This window comes from Mesoplodon densirostris, chromosome 2, assembly GCF_025265405.1.
Source record: "Mesoplodon densirostris isolate mMesDen1 chromosome 2, mMesDen1 primary haplotype, whole genome shotgun sequence".
Taxonomy (NCBI): Eukaryota; Metazoa; Chordata; class Mammalia; order Artiodactyla; family Ziphiidae; genus Mesoplodon; species Mesoplodon densirostris.
The window spans coordinates 82487381-82503423 of NC_082662.1; the positions used below are offsets into that span (position 1 = coordinate 82487381).

At 34.6% G+C, this 16043-nt stretch overlaps 1 protein-coding gene across 1 annotated transcript in view; it reads right to left on the bottom strand.

Moving 5' to 3' along the window:
- HFM1 (helicase for meiosis 1) overlaps positions 1-16043 on the bottom strand; it is a 131958-nt gene that overhangs the window by 97961 nt on the left and 17954 nt on the right. The window contains exons 6-10 of the mRNA XM_060085245.1: positions 4621-4691; positions 4026-4158; positions 3239-3390; positions 2581-2658; positions 2203-2361 (exon numbers count right to left, since the gene is read on the bottom strand). Of these exons, the coding sequence (XP_059941228.1) occupies positions 2203-2361; positions 2581-2658; positions 3239-3390; positions 4026-4158; positions 4621-4691 (593 nt within the window). The remainder of the gene's footprint in view (positions 1-2202; positions 2362-2580; positions 2659-3238; positions 3391-4025; positions 4159-4620; positions 4692-16043) is intronic.

Below are 16043 nucleotides of genomic sequence, written 5' to 3' on the forward strand. Positions count from 1 at the left end.
AAATGACAGAAACATACACATTAAATTTTTTTCTAGTAAAGTTTTATGGCTAAAATGCCCAATTATAGTTCACTTTAAAATCAAGTTTAAAAATATTTAGTCAAGTGGTCTTTTTCAACATTACATATTTTAGTGACACTGTTCTATTGATATATTGGTAAATATTTTCAATATGTGTTTCAAGATTATAGCCACTTTTAACATGGTAAACTTCCAATTAATTATTATTATTTTGTTTTATTTTCCTCCTAAGAGTCTAAAGTAAAACTAAAATTAATTTCAACAGAGAAGTCAAATTTCTCACTAGCACTGTAACTTCTTTGCTATTTTTCAGAACGATGCCCAGATATGGCTGACACTTCTTTTGTGTTATCCTAAATATTAGCTGAAGAGTAGCAAAGTAATGATTGGCTTAGACTGGCAAAGGCTGACAACTTTTTTAAACAAAGAACAAATAAACACTGAGAGATGGCAGTGCCAAAAGCACATTTCAGACTCAATGCTAGAATCCTTAGTTAATTTCTGGAGCTGTGGAGAGCAATCCTTAACTTCACATAGCCTGGCTAGTAATCAGGCTTCCGTGCCCTGCTATGAAACTGATTGTTTCTTTGACAGGAAGATAAATTAATGAGTTTTTAATGGCACAGGAAGGAAATATTAAAACATTTTCAAGGCTCTCATGGGTAGGGATGAGAACAAGAATTTACAGTTTGAGCAGAGCAGAAGGCAAAGGATGAAGGCCTTAACTCAGGGGAAAACTGAGGTAGAGGACTTGTAGAAAGAGACAGAGAGATAGCATTCACAGAAGTAGTGATTATCACAAAGGGGAAGAGAGTTTCAAGAATTACAGAGTATTGATATTTTGTAACTGCTTACAAATCAATAAGCAAAGTTTAGTATCCCAATGTGAAAAAAGGGTTAAGTCTATGACCTTGCAGGTTGCAAAAAAAGAACTTAAAATAGTTGACAAATATATTAAAAATATTTACTTCAGTAGTAATAAATGCAGTACAACATTTTAAAATAAGGTACCATTTCAAATAACAGATTTGAGAACTATTTAAAAGTAGTAATAACAATAATAATTTCATTATTATACTATCCAGCGTTAGAATACAGAGAAATGGCTGATGGTAGAGGTATAAATGAATATAACATTTATTGAAAGCACTGTGTTCTTAAGGTTTTATATACCCTTTGACTCAGTTATTCTACTTTAGCAGACCATCCTAAGGAAATAATTGTGATGTTTTCTTAGATATAATTTCAACACTATTTACAATAGCAAAAAATGGAAACAATCTTCCACCATTAAGGTAATAAATAAATTACAATAAAACCACAAAAACTGTATTAAAAGAGTATTTAATAACATGGAAACATTTGTAGGTAACATGCAAGTCATAAAAGTGTATGTATATTATGATTCCATCAATACATCTAGAAGGACAAATGCTGGGTTTTTTAAAATTTACACATACTTTAAAATTTTCTCTATTATTCTTGAATATAAACAAAACAAGCTGTCATTTTAAGAACAAAAAGGATTAACTGTGCTAAACTAAAGATAAAGGCAAAATTTTACATTGGATTAGAGAATACTGTACAGCAGCTTTTGTGGAAACAATTTCTAAGAATTAGCTGGGGGAAAAGTCATATCACAGTAGGCTGAGAAGTAAATAGGAGTAAGAAAGCAGAGTGAAATTGTACTACTTTTCAAGTTTGCCAAAAAACTGAAGAAGAAAATTAGGACATGTGTTTGTTATAGAAAGTATAATATTGTACAATTATTTCTTTACATGTTCATGTACCGTATTAACCATGAGATCCTCTTCAAGGGCAGGGTCTATATGTTTTCACTTTTGCATCTATCATTAGTGCTTACCACAATTCCAGGCACATAGAATTGGGGGTAACATAACACCTCATATTATGAAGTGTCTAAAACCCATGAAAGTATGACTTTTAGATACTATTAAACAATAGACTTGCACCAAACATATTTTATTAAACCCAATCAACCAAATTTTATGGCCTTAATGCTGTCATACCTATGAGATCTAACCATAACTTTCCACGATATAACTTTCCTATTAAATTGGTTAGGTGATTTAGAGAAAAACAAAAAACACCTCACTTTTCTCTAAGATTAAATATTTCACTAAGTCATAAAAAATCTGATAGACTAAAATTCTAACTTACATCCTCAGCATTTGGAATTGTTGCAGATACAGCTACAAATCTCATTGGAATAATACTGCTGGTATTTTCTACAGCATGAGATAAAAACTGCACAGTTTTCATTCTGCTGACTACAACTTCAAGAGTTGGTCCACGATTTTCGTCTTTTACAATGTGTATCTGAGAAAAAAATTAAGACTCATTAGCTATAAAAATTAAAATCTATCTAGTCAATTAAAATGTAAAACAATATTAAACACTCTTCCTTAAAAAAATAAGCATTTTCCACTTGAAGGGATAAAGCAAACATAGAGTTTGGTTGAAAATGTCTTGTTTCTTTATATCCATTCAAATCATCTCTTCATGTTTATCTCTGAAAGTGAATAACGTGTTCACTACCTCATCAATGAGAAACAATCGAACCAGTTGGACCAAAGAGTTGTCTCTCCATTTTCTAGTCATGCTATCCCATTTTTCCTAGAGAAAAAATGCAAGTGGTTTAACATGATAAGGAATTATAATAAGTATTATTAAGATGTTGATAAAATTTTTAACATGACTTGTTACAAATGATGGGCAATATTTTAGTTGATGTCTTAAAGTATCCCAAAAGATTCTTAAAGATTTTTAAAATTTTAAAGAATTTTGATAATCATGTGTTTAAAAAACTGAACCCCCATTTATTTTTTAAGTTTAATCAAAAATATTCAAAAGTATAGTCTAATTACCCTTTCTAAGCTCTACCAAGGTCCTCCTGCTACAATACATAACATTTGGATAAAGAATACAAGCAATAAGCATGATTACAAATCATCCACAATAACAAACTGCCTATTCATATCTTTTGCCTATTTACTCCATTTGGTTGTTTGTCTTTTACCTAATTGATTTGTTAGTATTCCGTATGTACCCTGAATACTAGTACGTATTGTTTGTTTGCTTCACATTGCAAATATAGTCTTCTACTTTGTATTTTCTTTTAACTTTTTTCCATGGTGAAGAGAAAGACATATTTGCTAATAAACCAAGGAAATAATAAAATATAAGCAACACCTACTGGAGTTGTCATAATAATATGGGCTTGCTGAATCTCAAATAGGTCATCCATTACTGTATCTCCAGTGAGTTCTTTACAGTTCAATCCTATTGGTCCAAATTTTTCTTTCCAATCATCAAAACGCTGACTACACAGGGCTTTTATTGGTGCCACTACAACAATATATTTATTTTAAATATCAGTGCAATTTAAAAATTATTTTCACAAATAGTTAATAAAGTTAGCACACATCTAGGTGCTGCCTAGTATTTATAAATTAAAAGTTAACAATATAAACATATTATTTAGAACTATAAAAGTAATCACCAAACAGAACTAAAAATAGAAAAAGAAGTGATTGCTCAGGAAATTGTAACTAAGAATGAAGAAAGTTAGGGCAGAAATTATCGCCCTTTGTGATCACTGATTTTTTTAACCATGTGTATAAATTACTTTGATGAAAAAAATTTTAATATATACCTAAAAAAAGAGAATAGAGGTTCCTATGGAAATTTCTCAAATTACAAAATGTTTGATTCTATTTGTTCATCTTCCCTGTCCTTTTAAAAATAAACATGTAAAGGCCAAATTCTCAATTCCAATACTAGTTTTATTTATAAATCTGGGAAAATGTGTTTTGAATTTAATGTTAACAGATAAGACCAAATGTGACATGTCTTTATTTAAAAAGTATGGAAAACCAAACAATAATTCTTATGTCTTGAATTTGAACTTATTTCTTACTTTTACCTCAATGGTTTATCATTATTATAATTAATTATCACTCTTTCAATATATAAATACTTACTGTAAACAATTTTAACGTTCAACCATGGCAATGGTACTTCCATTAACAATCTTGTTATAGCTAGCTCAAACAATACAGTTTTCCCCGAACCAGTTGGAGCACAAATCACAAAATTCCTATCTGTATAAAGAAGCTAAAAAATAAAATTTAATCAACCATAAAATATACAGAAATTTTCAATTCTCAATTTGTTAGAAAATATGCTTTAAGAAGACTCTATGGAATAATAGTTCAAACATCTTTACCTCTAAACTTATTAAAATTATAAGCTGGCTCTAAGTCCATCACCCTCAAAAAATAAAACTATTAATAATTTATCATCTTGTTTGGTCAAAGTAATATGCTAGATAGACTTAGAAGAAAATAATTTCTTTAGCTTCCATAAAAATTGTTATAAATCTAATAAATATAAACAACCCACCTATGAAAATTACATGCATTCATTTAACAAACATTTTTTGAGCTCCTATAATGTACCAGTCACTGAGTGTAGCACTGAAGACAAAAAGATGAATGTGATCTAGTCTTTGCCCTTAGAGAGCACACAATCTAATAAGAAAAGGCAGATAAGTAAATAATTAAACAAAATACTTACATCATCAAAGGCTTTGGACTGTATATAGTTGAAATATGGGAATTCTTTGAAAATACTTCTAAATTTTGCCGCTGAGAATAACATTAAGGAGTTAAATATTTCAGAATTTTAAAAATCGGTTACTCTTAATTTAAAAATTAAGTTAATATAGACTTTGACAATATGTAATGATGACACTTAATACTTGCTATTTTATCATAAGAAAGGAATTAACAGATATAGAGGGAAGGACTGAGATAGCAACATAGGAAGCTCCTGAACATCCATCCTCCCATGGTTCCACTGAACAAACAGCTACACGTGGAGCAATTCCCTCTGAGAGAAATCCCCAAACTAGCTGAATGATTCCTTTACAACAGATGAATGAGAAAATACCTACATCAAAATGGGTGGGAAAGGCTGAGAAACTCTTGCCATAAATCTCACTCCTGACACATCACCATACAATTGGGAAGAAACCCCCAACTCCCAGATCCTCCCTGAGGAGCAGAGGGTTTGGACCACACATCTAGTGCCCCAATTTTTAAGGCTCCTGCTTGAGGGATGGGCTCTCAGAACACCCAGTTCTAGAAGCCAAAAGGGCTTTCATTTACAAGCAAAGAAAATAAGCGTCTTTTAAATGGGCACAGGAACATCCCACTACCCCCACAGGTATACATCCAGGCTCAGTGCAGAAGGGGCAAGCAAAAATACCCATTTTCAGTTTCTCCCTGAAAGGAATTTAATTGCATACTTTCTCAGCTGCTGCCTGAGGTTCTGGCTTCTAATCAACCTGCATCTAGGTGCTGACTGACTGCAATCCTCCCCTTTGGGACACTGATGGATCTTGGCACACCCTTAACTTCTGTGAGCCACTAAGAACAAAGGCAGAGGCTTGGACAATCAAAAAGATTTGACAGGTAACTAGGAGCCCAGGCCAGGCTGACTGACAAGGCTCATCTCTTATACCAGACCAGTCTCTCAAGACTGGGGAGGTACCTGTTTTATCTAACGTTCAGAGACCAAAACAGAAAGTCAAGAAAAATGAAGAAACAGGGGAATATGTTTTAAAAATAAATAAATAAATAAACTCCAGAAACTGAATTTAATGAAACAGAGACAAGTGATTTACCTGATAGTTCAAAATAACACATAAAGATGCCCATCAAGGTCAGGAAAGCAATGAATGAGCAAAGTGAGAATTCCAACAAAGTCATATAAAATATTAAAAAGTACCAAACAGGGCTTCCCTGGTGGTGCAGTGGTTGAGAATCTGCCTGCTAATGCAGGGGACACGGGTTCGAGCCCTGGTCTGGGAGGATCCCACATGCCGCGGAGCAACTAAGCCTGTGTGCCACAACTACTGAGCCTGCACGTCTGGAGCTTGTGCTCCGCAACAAGAGGCCGTGATAGTGAGAGGCCCACACACCGCGATGAAGAGTGGCCTCCACTTGCCACAACTAGAGAAAGCCCTCACACAGAAATGAAGACCCAACACAGAAAAAATAAAAATTAATTTAAAAGTACCAATCAGAAATCATAGAGCTAATGAATATAATAACTGAACTGAAAATTTCAATAGAAGACAGATCAACTGAAAGAAAGGATCAGTGAACTTGAAGACAGGGCAGTGGAATTAATGCAATCATGGGAGCAAAACGAAAAAAAAGAGAGTGAGAAAGAGTGAAATCAGCTTAAGGAACTTATGGGACACCATCAAGTGGACCAATATACACATTATAAGGGTTCCAGAAGAAAAAGAGATAAAGGGGAAGAAAGCTTATTTAAAGAAATAATGGCTGAAAACTATCCTAGCCTGGGGAAAGAAACAGACATCCAGATCCAAAAATCCCAGAAATTACTAAAGAAGGTGAATCTCAAGAGACCCACACTGAAATTCATAGTAATTAAATTGCCAGAAGTTAAAGACAAATAGAGAACCTTAAAAGCAGCAAGAGAAAAGCAACTTGCTACATACAAAGGAATTCCCATAAGATTGAGTGACTATTTCAGCAAAAACCTTGTAGACTAGGTTGTGGAATGATATATTCTGTGTGCTGAAAGAAAAAAACTGCCAACCAAGAATATTTTACCTGGCAAAGCTGTCCTTCAGAATTGTAGGAAAAATAAAGAGTTTTCTAGACAAACAAAAACTGAAGGTGTTCATCACTAGACCAGCTTTACAAGAAATGCTAAAGGAAGTTCTTTAAAGCTAAAATGAAAGGATGCTAATTAGTAACAGGAAAACATATAAAAGTACAAAACTCACTGATAAAGATTGATATATAGTTGCATTCAGAATACTCTAATATTGTAATGGTGGTAGTTAATCACTTATAACTGTAGTATAAATGTTAAAAGACAAAAGTACTGTATCAATAATAATTTATTAATGGAGACACAATATTAAAAGACATAAATTGTGACATTAAAAACATAAAATGTGAGAAAGTGAATGTAAAATTGTAGAGCTTTTGTACGCATTCAAAGTTAGTTTTATCAGCTCAAAAGAGACTGTTAAAACTATAAGATATATTTATGCGAGTCTCAAGGTAGCTACAAAGCAAAACTCTACAGTTGATACACAAAGATAAATAGAAAAGAGTAAGAACATACCACTACAGAATATCATCAAATCACAAAGGAAAAGAGCAAGAGGAGAAGAAAGGAGCAACAGAACTATGAAACATCAGAAAGCAATAAAATAACAATAATAATAAGTCCAACCTATCAATAAATACTTTAAATGTAAATGGACTAAATTTTCTAATCAAAAGTCATAAAGTGGCTGAATGGATTTAAAAAAACAGGACTAAATTATTTGCTGCCTATAAGAGACTCATTTCAGCTTTAAAGACCCACAAAGAAAGTAAAGGGATGGAAAAAGATATTCTATACAAGTGGAAATCAGCAGAAAGTAGAGGTAGCTCTACTTCCATCAGACAAAATAGACTTGAAGCCAAAAACTGTAATAAGAGACAAAGAGGTCATTATATAATGATAAAGGGGTCAATTCATTGGGAGGATACAGCAACTGTAAATACTTATTCACCCAACATTGGAGCATCTAAATATATAAAACAAATATTAACAGATCTGAACAGAGAAATAGACAGCAATACAATAATAGTAGGGGGCTTCAAGACCCCACTTTCAGTAATGGATAGATCATCCAGAAAGAAAATCAATAAGGAAACATCAGACTTAAACTATACCATACCTTACACCAGATGGCTCTAACATATATACACAGAGCATTCCCTTCAGCAGCAACAGAATACACATTCTTCTTAAGTGCACATGGAACATTCTCCAGGAAATATCATATGTTAGGGCACAAAACAAGTCTTAAGTTTTAAAAGAAGACTGAAATCATATCAAGCACCTTTTCCAACCACAATAGCATGAAACTAAAAATCAATTAAAAGAAGAAAATGGGAAAATTCACAAATATATAGAGATTAAACAACATGCTCCTGAACAACTATTAGGGTCAAAGAAGAAATCAAAAGGGAAATCAAAAACATACCTTGAGACAAATGAAAATGGAAACACAACATACCAAAACTTTTGGGATGTGATAAAAAGCTGTTCTAAGAGGGAAGTTTATAGTGATAAGTACCAAAATGAAGAAAAAAGAAATATCACAAATAAACAACCTAACTTTACACCTCAAGGGACTGGAAAAGGAGGAACAAAGTAAGTCCACAGTTAGTAGAAGGAAAAAATAACAAAGACTGGAGCAGAAATAAATAAGAGACCAGAAAAACAACAGAAAAGATCAATGAAACAATGAGCTGGGTCTTTTTGAAAAGATAAACAAAATTGACAAAACTTTAGCTAAGATAACTAAGAAAAAAAGTAGAGATGATTCAAATAAATAAAATCAGAAATGAAAGAGGAGAAAACACAACTGATAAGACAGAAACACTAAGGATCATAAGAGACTACTATGAACAATTATATGCCAAAAAGTAGATAATCTAGAAGAAAAGGAAAATTCCTAGAAACAAGAACCTATCAAGGCTGAATCATGAAGAATAGAAAATCTGAACAGATAAATTACTAGTAAGGAGATTGAATCAGTAATCAAAAATTTCCCAACAAAGTCCAGGACCAGATGGCTTTACTGGTGAATTTACCAAATATTTTAAAAGAATTAATACCAATCCTTCTCAAACTCTTCCAAAAACTAAAAGAGAAGGGAATGCTTCTAAACTCATTTTATGAGGCCAGCATTCCACTGATACCAAAGCCAGATAAGAACACCATAAGAAAAGAAAATTACAGGACAATATCCCTAATAAACATAGATGCAAAAACTTCAACAAAATATTATGAAACTGAATTCAACAGTACATTAAAAGGATCATACACCATGATCAAATGGAATTTATTCCTGGGATATAGGATGGTTCAACATCCACAAATCAATCAACATGATATACTGCTTTAACAAAGCAAAGAATAAATATCATATCATCTCAATAGATAAGGAAAAAGCATATGACAAAATACAGCATCTTTTCATGATAAAAACCCTCAAGAAACTGGGTGCAGAAGGAATACACTTCAACATAATAAAGGCTGTATATAACAAGCTCACAGCTAACATTCATACCCAATTATGAAAAACTGAGTTTTTGCTCTGAGGTCAGTAACAAGACAAGGATGTCCATTCTTGCCACTTTTATTTAGCATAGTATTAGATATCCTAGACATGGCAATCGGACAAAAAAAAAAAAGAAAAGGAATCCAAATTGGAAATGAAGAAGTATAACTGTTTCTATTTGCAGGTGACAAGAAACTATATGTGGAAAACCCAAGACTCCACACACAGACCAAAAAAAAAAAAAACAAAACAAATAAACAAATTTAAAAAACTGTTACAACTAATAAACAAATTTAGTTACGTTGCAGAATACAAAATCTATATACAAAAATCAGTTGTATTTCTATACACTAACAATGAAATATCAGAAAGAAAAATGAAGCAAATAATCTCATTAACAACAGCCTCAAAAAGAATAAATACCGAAGAATAAATTTAACCAAGGATGTAAAAGATCTGTAAACTGAAAACTATAAGACATTGATGAAAGAAATTGAAGACACAAATTAATGGAAAGATATTTCATATTCATGGATTCAAAGGATTAATATTGCTGAATGTCCACACTACCCTAAATGATCTACAAATTAAATGCAATCCCTATCCAAACTCCAACTGCATTCTTCACAGAAATAGAAAAAACAATCCTAAAAATCATATGAAACCACACACACACACACACACACACACACACACACACACACAATAACCCAGCTAAAGCAATACTAAGAAAGAAGAACAAAGCTGGAGGTAACACACTTCCTGATTTCAAACTATATTACAAAGCTATGGTAATCAAAGCAGTATGGTACTGACATTAAAAACAGACACATAGATCAATGGAACAAAATATCCAGCCCAGAAATAAATCCATGCATATATGGTCAATTAATTTTCAACAAAGGAGTCAAGAATTGTGAAAGCATAATCATTTCAATAAATGGTGATGGGAAAACTGTATATCCACATGCAAAAGAATGAAACTAGACCCCTATCTCACACCATACACAAAAATAAACTCAAAATGGATTAAAGACTTAAACATAAGACTTGAAATAATAAAAGTCCTAGAGGGAAACAAAGAGGAAATGCTTCTTGACACTGTTCTTAGCAATGATGTTTTGGATTTGAAACCAAAAGCAAAGGCAACAAATGCAAAAATAAACAAGTGTGACTACGTCAAACTAAAAAGCTTTTGCACTTCAGAAGAAACCATCAACAAAATGAAAAGGCAACCTATGGAATGGGAGAAGATATTTGCAAACCAAACATCCAGGGCTTCGCTGGTGGCGCAGTGGTTGAGAGTTCGCCTGCCGATGCAGGGGACACGGGTTCGTGCCCCGGGCTGGGAAGATCCCACAGGCCGCAGAGCGGCTAGGCCTGTGAGCCATGGCTGCTGAGTCTGCACGTCCGGAGCCTGTGCTCCGCAATGGAAGAGGCCACTACAGTGAGAAGCCCACATACCGCAAATAAATAAATAAATAAATAAATAAATAAAAATAAAAACAGGCAAAGGACCTGAATAGACATTTTCCCAAAGAAGACACACAAATGGCTAACAGCACATGGAAAGGTGCTTATCATCAGTAATCATTAGGGAAATGCCAATCAAAACCACAGTGAGTTGGCACCTAACACTTGTTAGAATGGCTATAATCAAAAAGATAAGAGATAAACGCTGGCAAGGATATGGATGAATGGAACCCTTGTACACTACTGGTAAGGATATAAACTGGTGCAGTCCTTAGGGAAAACATTACGGAGTGTCCTCAAAAAATTAAAAATAGAAGTGCTACATGGTCCAGCAATCCCTGGGTTATATCCAAAGGAAACAAAATCAGTATCTCAAAGAAATATCTGTATAGCCACGTTCATTTCAGCATTACTCACAGTAGCCAAAGTATGGAAACAACATAACCATTAAGAAATGAATGGATAAAGAAAATATGTATATAACAAAATATTATTCAGCCTTTAGAAAGAAGGAAATTATGCCTTTTGTGACAACATGGATGAAACTGGAGAGCATTATACAAGGTGAATTAAGCCAGACAGAGAAAGACAGATCCTACATGGTATCACTTATAAGTGGAATCTTAGGGAAAAAAAAAAGTCAAACATAAAAATAGTACAATGAATGGTGGTTGCCAGGGGCTGGGGGTATGGGAGAAACAGAGGCTGGTAAAAGAGTACAAACTTTCAGCTATAAGATGAGTAAGATCTGAGGATCTAATGTATAAAATGGTGAGTAGAGTTGAAAATACTGTATTGTATAGTTGAAATTTGCTAAGAGAGTTGAACTTAAGTGTTAAGTGTTCACATCCAAAAAACAAAACAAAACAAAAAGTAAATATGTGAGGTGATGGATGTGTTAACTAACTCGATGGTGGGAACATTTTGTAATGTATACATTTATCAAACTATCATATTGAACACTTTAAATGTACTATAATTTTATTTGTCAATTATTCCTCAATAAAGCTGGGGTGGGGGAGGAATTAAAATTATTCCAGTCCCCAGTCACCTTCCATATTCTGAAAAGAACTTGTAAAGTCCTTATGGAGAAACAAGGTTATATAAGGGTTATACATTGACAATTCGATCTGATAGAAGAGATGTAAATACATATGTAAAAGTATATCAGAACTAAGAATGTAGTTTATCTTTTCCAGAGTGGTATTTTTTTCTTATTCATCTTGATGAGGCCATTTTATATTTATCTCTTCTTTAAAATTCCAAATTTCATTTTTTAACTGTTGATTATGTTTCATTAGCTGATGTGTGTTGCTGCTGGTCACCTAACCCTGAATACCTTTGTTTTTGGCAATTTCGTTGTGCTAAGTGGTGGATTTAATTGCAATTATCAGCATACTGGCTCAACAAGGACTTAAATCGTCCTTCCTCTAAGAAAGCTCAAATATATTAATAGATATAAAGAATAAACTGTCCCCTCTCCAAGAGTCTATTGCCAGTTTGGGAGATATTTATACTTGCATGGATTCTTATTAGTCTGAGTCACATTTGTCAACTACATTTATGAAACACTGTGCAGAATACTAGACTCAGAAAGCTACAGGAAGTTGTAAATAAAGAAGAAAATGAGTTCCTGAACTGAGGCTGTTACAATCAATTAGGAGATATAAAACAGATAATAGGGCCTCCCTGGTGGCACAAGTGGTTGAGAGTCCGCCTGCCGATGCAGGGGATACAGGTTCGTGCCCCGGTCTGGGAGGATCCCATGTGCCGCGAAGCGGCTGGGCCCGTGAGCCATGGCCGCTGAGCCTGCATGTCCAGAGCCTGTGCTCCGCAACGGGAGAGGCCACAACAGTGAGAGGCCCGCATACCGCAAAAAAAAAAAAAAAAAAAAAAAACAGATAATATATCTGAGAACACAAATACATAGTTATTTAAGCAATTATATTTTTATGAAGATATTTAAAAATTGATGGATTGTGGTAAGTGATTCTGATAAAAGTTAAATCAGAGCATATTCTCTGCTCAAATTCCCCCATTTCTCTCAAAGTATATGGCCACAAGGCCCTACATAATCTTGCCTCCCCACTCCACCTTTGTGTTTCTGACCTCATGTCCTACTACTCTTGCTTCTGACTCATTTCCTCTGGCTTTATTGGACTCTTATGTTTTTCAAAAACATCAGCCATGTTTTTGCTGTAAAGACTTCCCTCTGCCTAGATTGTTCTTCCCTCCATATTTCCTTGGCTTTCACTTCCTTCATGTGCTTACATCTCAACTTCTAAAGAAGACATACCCTAATTACTCTATTTAATTCTAATCCTGAGCCCTCATTCCAGCATTCCCAATTTAATCTCCTTTACTCTGCCCCACTTTTTTCTTTTTTCATATTACTCATCACCTTCTAAAATACTATATGACTTATTTATATACTGTTACAATTGTTCTGATCTATCCTCTTCCCCACCCCCATCCCAAGAATGTTAACTTCTCAAGGGCAAGAATTGTCTGTTTTACTAACTGACATATCCCAAATGCCTGGCACACATTAAGAACTCAATTAATACAGGCTTGCATTTATTAAATCAAGCAGATAATTTATAAACCTTCATTTTACTTTCAATTGTGCACTGTGTCAGAATACTCATTCCAAAACAAAAATGTAATACTGAGCTTGTCAATCCATCAGTTTTTGGTTTTTTTGGTTTTTTTTTTTTTTTTTTGCGTCACGCGGGCCTCTCACCGCTGTGGCCTCTCCCGTCGCGGAGCACAGGTTCCGGACGCGCAGGCTTAGCAGCCATGGCTCACAGGCCCAGCCGCCCCGCGGCATGTGGGATGCTCCCAGACCGGGGCACGAACCCGTGTCCCCTGCATCGGCAGGCGGACTCTCAACCACCGCGCCACCAGGGAAGCCCAATCCATCAATTTTTGAACGAATCTCATTTTTCCTTCAAAATATATCTCTTCCTTTAAAATATTTATTTGTAACAAGCCCACAAGTGGGTCATCATGCTGGTTTTTCTCTCATCAGGTAATTCCAAATCAATTTACACTCACAAAAATGAATCTATGATTCAGAGTAGATGTAAAATCAGTTTCTAGCTCATGAGAAAACTCAGCTACTAAGTATACCATTTATCATCATTATCAACACTTGATATCAATTTTTCCTTTTGTCCGAAAAATTCTCAGCAGTCTCACTGCAATTACATGTTATAACGGGATGTGGGGTGGGAGAAGTGGAATGTCTGCACAACTGAAAATGACAACAGTACTGTAGCAGGATCAATCTGACCAAACTTCTATTGTCCTGAGGATTCAAATATAGTAAAATATGGTAAAATAATCAGAAAACAAGTCCAAGTAATCCCCAAACTCTCAAATTATCATGACTAGCATTTAGTCTTCCGCTTTAAATATACACTTGGAAACAATAAAGTGCAGCAAATTCATCAAGTTTGACAGCAAATGAACTTTTTGGACAATAAATCAATGGGCACAAGAGTAGGCAGTAGTCTAGCTAACAAAGAGACCTAAACAACAGAACCACTTCATCTATACTAAGATAGCAAGAAAATCTTTATAAAACTCTTCAAAAATTAGTCACATTATGGCAAGTTCAGGTATGGGATAAGAATTTCCCATCATACAGATAATGAAACTACTTTTAACTGTTTACTGCTAACCTATTTCCTACATTCCCACACTATTTAGATCACCAGAGAGAAGGAAGTGCAACAAGACTGAGACACCATGATGAAGAGGAGCACTAATGGCTGGCCATTTCTGACATTATTATATTATATATAACCCTTTTATTTTCCCCTCCTCCCATTCTAATTCAGTTCAGTTATATGCCCTGGAGGCAATTTTTCACAAGTGGTCAAGCAAACATTTTCTAACTATACTTCAGAATTCTCAGTCCCCAGAGTACCCAGGATTAGAATCACTCATCCCTAGATTTCTCTAGCTCAATGGCCCCATATCTGGAATTCACTGTTTTGCCAACTAGATCATAACTTTTATGGACTCTAGAGCCTTCCCCAGCTTTGAGTCACTAATTCCATAATCCTAAAGCATGGCTTAGGTAATGTAACTTGACCTGCTCAAAAATATTGCATGGTTTCTCTTCATGGCTTAGTAAATATATTAAAAATAAAAATAAAAACTTCTTGGTATTCATGGCATTAAATGATCTAATCCTAAAATACCTATCCATCATTATTTCCTCCTACTCCTTTTTTTCAAAAAAAATACAATTCCTTTTTACTGAATTTTTTAAAATTTATTTATTTTATTTATTTTTTTGGCTGTGTTGGGTCTTCATTGCTGTGCATGGGCTTTCTCTAGTTGCAGCAAGTGGGGGCTACTCTTCATTGTGGTGTGCAGGTTTCTCATAATGGTGGCTTCTCTTGTTGCAGAGCACGGGCTCTAGGCATGCAGGCTTCAGTAGTTGTGGCACACGGGCTCAGTAGTTGTGGCTTATGAGCCCTAGAGTGCAGGCTCAGTAGTTGTGGCACACGGGCTTAGTTGCTCCACGGCATGTAGGATCTTCCCAGACCAGGGCTTGAACTCGTGTCCCCTGCATTGGCAGGCAGATTCTTAACCACTGTGCCACCAGGGTAGTCCCCCTACTACTCCTTTAATCATGACTTTTTTCACCCAAACTGGAATGCTTGTTCTGTCCAAACATATTCCATACTTTCTTACCCTTGCCCTTGCTCATGGCTACTCCTTTGCCAGAACAACTTCTCTTTATATGGCTTTCAATGAATTGGGAGATATGAAGATACATAAGGCTTGGTCCTTGCCTTCAAGGAGTTCATAGGTCATAGGGAAATAGTTACAGAAACAGCTGATGAGTTATAATAAAATAAAATAAGTACACTGTTACAGACATATACAAAGTATCAAAGAAGCAAAGAGAATGTTACCTCCAGAACACACATATATACTCAAAATAATTACGTTGGAAATACCCAGACATGTAAATAGGTATAATCTGCAAATTAGGTTCTTTCAAAAATTACTAGATTTGTAAAAATGTCCCCAGTCCACAGAATATCCCATTCTCAGTCATTTCCCCTACCCATGTTGATACCAATATGCTGTCCTTACACAAAATATAGGAAATTATCTGTATCAATTTGTAAGTAAATATACTCACAGTTCATTCAGTAATACAAATTTCATATCTGTACTTGTCACAGACTGGTAACAAACAGTTCACAACTGGTACCAGTCCACAGACCACACTTTCAGTAGCACTATCACACATATTGGGACTCTTACATAACCCAAAAGATTCACTTGTCCCTCTTCTTCTTTATCAACCAAAGCAAACAAACAGAACAATGAA